This window comes from Populus alba, chromosome 14 (genome assembly GCF_005239225.2).
Source record: "Populus alba chromosome 14, ASM523922v2, whole genome shotgun sequence".
Taxonomy (NCBI): Eukaryota; Viridiplantae; Streptophyta; class Magnoliopsida; order Malpighiales; family Salicaceae; genus Populus; species Populus alba.
In genome coordinates, this window is record NC_133297.1 from 14,889,293 (window position 1) to 14,895,292 (window position 6,000).

General features: G+C 35.5%; 1 protein-coding gene across 1 annotated transcript; it reads right to left on the reverse strand.

Moving 5' to 3' along the window:
- Nucleotides 1–38: 38 nt before the first annotated feature.
- LOC118037742 (endoglucanase 11) lies at nucleotides 39–3,674 on the reverse strand. Its single transcript, XM_035043866.2, has 5 exons — nucleotides 3,124–3,674; nucleotides 2,819–3,031; nucleotides 2,505–2,705; nucleotides 1,895–2,149; nucleotides 39–909 (listed from the first exon to the last, which is right to left on the reverse strand). Exons 1-5 carry the CDS (start codon nucleotides 3,376–3,378, stop codon nucleotides 247–249), a joined length of 1,587 nt encoding a protein of 528 aa, XP_034899757.1. The 5' UTR covers nucleotides 3,379–3,674; the 3' UTR covers nucleotides 39–246.
- Between the last annotated feature and the right edge of the window lie 2,326 nt (nucleotides 3,675–6,000).

The window sequence follows — 6,000 nt, forward strand, 5'->3', positions numbered from 1 at the left end:
ATAATGTATAAAAAAGTTCCAAAATCTTTGGAGGTTGGTAACCAAAACATTGAGCTTTATACTTAGTGTTATAAACATTTTTTTATATAAAAAAAATGAAGAGACGATACAACATGACCTCTTTTCTTTTTTCTGTTTTGCCAGGGCTAGTAGCGCGAACAAGGCTTGGACACCTTAGTCCATCCGCCTAGAAAGCACCCTGTAGAAAATCCAATACCATATTCCATAAATTTGCAAGTATTAACCTTAATAGGAAGCAACCAAAGGCTGATTGTGATTATCATGGCTCTTTTGGCCCTCCATTTGTAATAACTTGGCAAAAACTCCAACTAGTGGCGCTGTATTGTATGTGCAGGCCTCAGTCTGCATATAATTGCTTCTCTGGTCCGTGAAGTTATCCTGATAATCAGGTCCTCCGACCAATGCTCCGACTAAAACATTTGGGTTAGGCTCCTCCCGGCCATACCAGTTGTCGTACCCTTGGGTGCACCCAATGAACCCCTTGTTCTCTCTGTATGACACAATTGAGGCCCCTCTATGGTGCACTCTTGCGGGGTATTTAGGGCCGTATCCCACTAAATAACTCATGTTCATTGGGTTAGAACCTAGGATGTAATCAACCTGGGATTTAGCAAAACCGAGGATCTCTTCGTGATCCACAGATCCACCATGGCATTTGAGCTTTTGATTCGAGTTTAGAAGGAAATCGGAGTATACAGTGAGAAGGAATGCTGCTGTTGAGACATACTGCATGTTGTTCCATTGCCGGATGTGCAAAAGACCACCTGGAGTACGATTCACATTGGTACCGTTGTTTTTGTCAAGGCATGAGCATAGGTAGTGCTCGGCCTTTGATCGGTATTGTTCTAACGTGTCGCCATGTTCCTTGTGCTTTTCTTCCACGAGCAACTGCAGTTACAACCAAAAAACATAAATGCGGTTTAATTGATGATAAAATGCGCAAGGGTCCATTGAAAATATTGGAAAACAGGGGACTTTAAAGATGAATAAAATTCACAAGAGCCTGAAGTTGTGAAAAGAAAAACATATGACCCAAGAATAAAGCCTCTGGGGTCAAATTAAATGAGTTTGCCATTCAATTTGGCCTTAAAAGGGATGAGCTCATGAATAGCTAAACAAGAGTGATCGTTACCCTCTAAGAGAAATTTATTAGGAAATCATTTTCTGAAAAATAAAAAAATAATAATAATAAATCCCATGTAATTATCCAGCAATGTTCCATGAACACAGAGATTTACTGCAATAAGTGGCACAACAGTATCTGTGGGTCTACTCAATTAAAACAAGCTTGTGCTGCTGTGCCTCATCTAACAGGGAAGCACTCATAAATGAAAGAATTGTGTCCCTTCCCACGAGCTGTGGAGCAGGGCCTACCTAAGTTTAGACTGGCCTACCCCTTTTGCTCTTCTACACATGGCATCTGATATCCATCTCATTTCCTCCTTTTTTTTGTATCAACGAGATAAATTCATGTGATGTTATGTCATCACATGTTAGGATGCTCTTTCAACTGGTTTTGTGCTTTTGAGACTCAGAGAATCACTGCATGGAGGGATTGATTTGAAAATTGCCAGAAATTTAAACACTTGCACATGGTTTTATGCTTCTGGGTAACCTTTTTTCAACTCTAGCAATGACACCCCGGTACATTAATTAGGGCTCTCTCCACCCCTCAACTTTACCGAAAGGTCAGGGAGGAGGAGAAAAAAGAAAAGTAAAAGTGTGATTTCTTAAAGTAAATCGTTGTCTTTTCATCTTTGAAACTGGACATAAGCAAAATCCTATAAAGATTTGAAAATATTCCTTGACTATATAACCAGTAAACCCAAGATTTGAACTTGAAGCATATGAGAGTGATGGGATGTCTTTTTACCTTTGCAGCCATAATTTGAAGGCCAGCATACTTCACATCCCAGCTGAATTCTGCCATGGCCCAACCAGTGCCGCCAAAACAATGAGCATTGTTAATGACGTACTCCAGATACTTCTCATTGTCGGTGGCCTTGTACAGCCACAGAGCTCCCCATAGCAGTTCGTCTTTGTATCCACTCACCGACGCATAGTAGCTCTTCACCACCCCCATATTTTCATCATATTTACCTCTATACTTGTCTCCAAACTCAAACAACTACACCGAAGAAGAAAAAAATGTATATATATATATATATGTATTAGTCAACCAAACCCACTAGAAAGATGTTTAAAAAAACACTTACGGGCAATAATTAATAATCCTTACCGAGGAATCGGTCCGGATCTAAATGTATTTTTTATGGACATATCTTCAACCGCACAATCCTTATTGATTATACTAAGCAAATGTTGTCCATTATATAAAGTGACATTCCTAATACTAAATTTTGTTGCCCTAATTAAGAAACCACTAGAACAAAGAATTGTGTACAATTGTAAGTTGTTAGCATAACCCCACAGGATCTCAGTTATCTATTGACTAAGATTTGACTTGATTTTATCATTTTTACCTGCTGGGCATGGTGCAAGAGCAGGTGAGAGTAATGAGGGTTTGTTTTCTTGAACACTATTGATGCCGCCGCCATTGCCGCCGCGGTTTCTCCAGCAAGATCTGACCCGGGATTATTCTCGTCGATCCTGTAAGCTTGCCGTGATGTGGTCATGTCCTCCGGCCGTTGCCAGCAATAGTGGTCGGTGTCACCGTCACCCACCTGTAAAATATTAATTATGGAGTAATTAAGTTTGAAATTGATATTAGCTTTTATGGTTTTGGAAGCAGAAATGCATTACGATCCTGAACTGTAATGGATGCAATGTAACTTACCTCTGCCCATAGCACATTCGGGCTAGTATGGGCCTTGATGAAATAATCAGTTCCCCATTTAATTGCTTCTAATGCGTGTTCCAATTCTCCGGCAACGGCTATCTGATGTTGGAATTCTATTACAGTCCATGAAAGCATTGTCACGGTGAAGGCCATTGGTAGTCCAAATTTTACATGGTCCCCTGCATCATAATATCCTCCGACCAAATCCACCTGCACAGAATTAAACAGACAACATCCTTCATTATTTTGACCAAACTAAAATGTAGAACTCACCGGGACAACGAAATTAAGTTGATACTGACCCCTTGTTCCAAGCCATCAGTGAGTCCAGAATGGTGACGCCATGTTACTCTCTGGTTGTAGGGTAAGCGACCGGAACGTTGTGATTCGAAGTAAAGAAGGCTCTTTTTTAAGGCATCACCGTAGTCAAGAGAAAGACCTGTATTCAAGATGGGGAAGATAGAGATCAAGAGAACAGCCCAGTGTTTTGCAAATCTGAAGGTGGGTTTTGGAGCTGCTCCATAACATTGGAGCTGCTGCTTTTTCTCCATGGCCATCAACTTTCCCCTGTTTCCCAGCTCCCCTGTCGAGCTTTTTATTCTTTTGAAGCGAGTAAAGGGGGGCTAGGGGCTAGGGAGGGAGAGATGGGAAAAGAGGGATCGCAGTGGCTTTGAGTCGTGTCCTCAATCTGTGTAGTGTAGGATTCTGTACGTCTCACATGCATGTGAGTCTCACATGAGATTATAAATTACTTTCGCTTTCTCTCTTCTCTCTCTTCCTTCTTAATTTTGTTCTTTGCCTAAGCGTGATTTATGCAACGGTTTTTCTTGCTTTCGTTGAGCTCGATGTGGAAATGGGGAGGACTTTGGGAAGACCTTTGATTCTCACTATCTAATGAAAGATTACGACTCATAAATGCATTTTAAAGTGTTTTTAAAAATAATATAGAATATTTTAAAAATATTCTTAATATGATAACGTTGAAAACATATATATAAAACTTTTTTTTTTCAATCCACACACACACAGATATATATATATATATATATATATATAAACAATAAATCCAGCAATAACAAAGTTATCAAAATAAAAAAAAAATTAACTTTTACGTTGAAATTAATTTGAAAGTTAAAATAGTAAATCACTCATAAATGCATGCATTAAATGAATGCAAATAGCTAATTAATGTCATAGCGATTATTTTTAAAAATATTTTTTATTTAAAAATATATTAAAATTATATTTTTTTATAAAAACAATTAAAATTTTAATATATACAGTTTAAATGCATTCCTAAACCGCTACTTCACTTTGATATGCAAAAGATATCCCTACTCTATATTAAGTGCGTTTGTTATTTAGACAGTTTCTATATATGATCGTGATTTGAAAAAAAATAAGTTTTTAAAAAATATGGTTAAATATAAGTTAGTTGAATTTAAATAAGTGTTTGGTAAAAATTATTGTTGAGGTTTATGTGTAGTGAAAAAACATGTATAAAATGTTTGGTAGTTATGTGGTTGCGATTGCTTTTCAAATGGCTTTTTACTTAGAAATATATAAAAATAATTTTTTTATTTTTCTAAAATATTTTTTATATCAACGCATCAAAATGATCTAAAAACACAAAAAAAAATATTAATTTGAAGTAAAATAAAAAATTAATTTTTTAAAAAAAACAAATAGAATTTTACGAAATTCGGTTATAAAAACACGTAAAAACTACTTCTCAAAAATTACATTGAAACTCAATTTTTTAATAGCTGTCACAGTAAAAAATATAGTTTTATGTGTTATGCATCACAAATGCAAAATCTACAATTAAACAAACGCAGCCTCTGATCTCGTGGACATTCTACGAGTTTTTTTATTTAAAAAATCATTCTCTTTGAGAGTGGTTCTGTCTAACGTTCCGGTACTATAAAAGTAAAAAATCTGGCTATTATGCATAAATTATAATTAATGTTAAAGGATGCCGTTTGGATTAAGGTACGAAACTATTGTCTCTGTTAGGAGATTTTGCTGACAGGTCCTTCGATCGATCAATTTCTTTATAGTGCTGGAACTATCAGTATTTCTAAAATTATCTGATCAACGGAAGAAGGACGCTCGATGTCCACGTGCTGTCAACGTTGAGGCCTAACGATATTTGAACCGAAGAAAATGGAGCGCTCACCAACCAGGACTGGACTCTGTGTGTGGCGCGGATTTAATTATTTTTTCGTCGGTCCTTTTCCGTGCCGCCATCTCTAATCCGGCACTCCGCCTTGCTATTCAAATTCCAAGGCCGTCAGGTGAAAAATCTCCGGTACGCTTTGACGATTGGCTGTCGTTAATTTATGATGACGCCATCATCAACTAGTTTGGCGGTGGGCCATCAGGTGAAAAATCAACAAAACCTTTGGGGCAGTCGTTGATTACACTAATCAATCCCAGATTTGTGGTTCTGAAGAGTATCATGTCATAATCATCTTCTCGTGTTAAGTAAAAAGCACTTGACATAATTATTGCCAAAGCAACGCAAAGCCATCATTATACAGGATTTAAAGTGGTCGCCCATGAAATTATTTAGAGATTGTTTAAGATTTTGGTAATGATTTTAATTTTTTTTATTTAAAAAATCTTAAAATAATATATTTTTAAAATTTTTATTTTTGCACCAGCATATCAAATTAATTTAAAAAAAAAATCAGAATTTTTTAAAACTCCAACTAAAAAACACGGCCAAACACACCCTAAAAACTATGTTTTTTTTTTCAGTTTTCGTATGAAGCAAAAAATCAAGCTAGAGGTTGCTTGCTCTAGGCAGTTCTAGGGAGTTAGGTTCTGCTATCTTTTTTTGTTTTTCAAGAAAGCTTTGCTCTTCTACACTATAATTATAATGGATTTTAAATTTATAAAGTAATTAATAAGATTTGCGATACATTAAATATGAGTAATTGTTAATTATATTTTATCGTTACTAATTATCACAATTATGGTAAAATTAGTAAAATTGAAAATGATAAGATTATTTTTTGATGATTTGATAAATGAGTATACTTCAACGTTACAAATTCTATAATATTATTTTCTTTTTTAATGTAATAATATTTATTGAAATGTAATTGCTTTATATCTCTCATAAATAACACATTTTACGAAGTATTTAATTAATTCAAAATAAATAAATAAAA

Excerpts from the sequence above, each read along its gene's own strand:
- LOC118037742 (XM_035043866.2), bottom strand. The coding sequence starts at position 3,378 with ATGGCCATGGAGAAAAAGCAGCAGCTCCAATGTTATGGAGCAGCTCCA. Across the intron at positions 3,032-3,123 it reads CTGATGGCTTGGAACAAGGG|GTGGATTTGGTCGGAGGATA; the intron begins GTCAGTATCAAC and ends AATTCTGTGCAG. Across the intron at positions 910-1,894 it reads TTCAAATTATGGCTGCAAAG|TTGCTCGTGGAAGAAAAGCA; the intron begins GTAAAAAGACAT and ends TTGTAACTGCAG.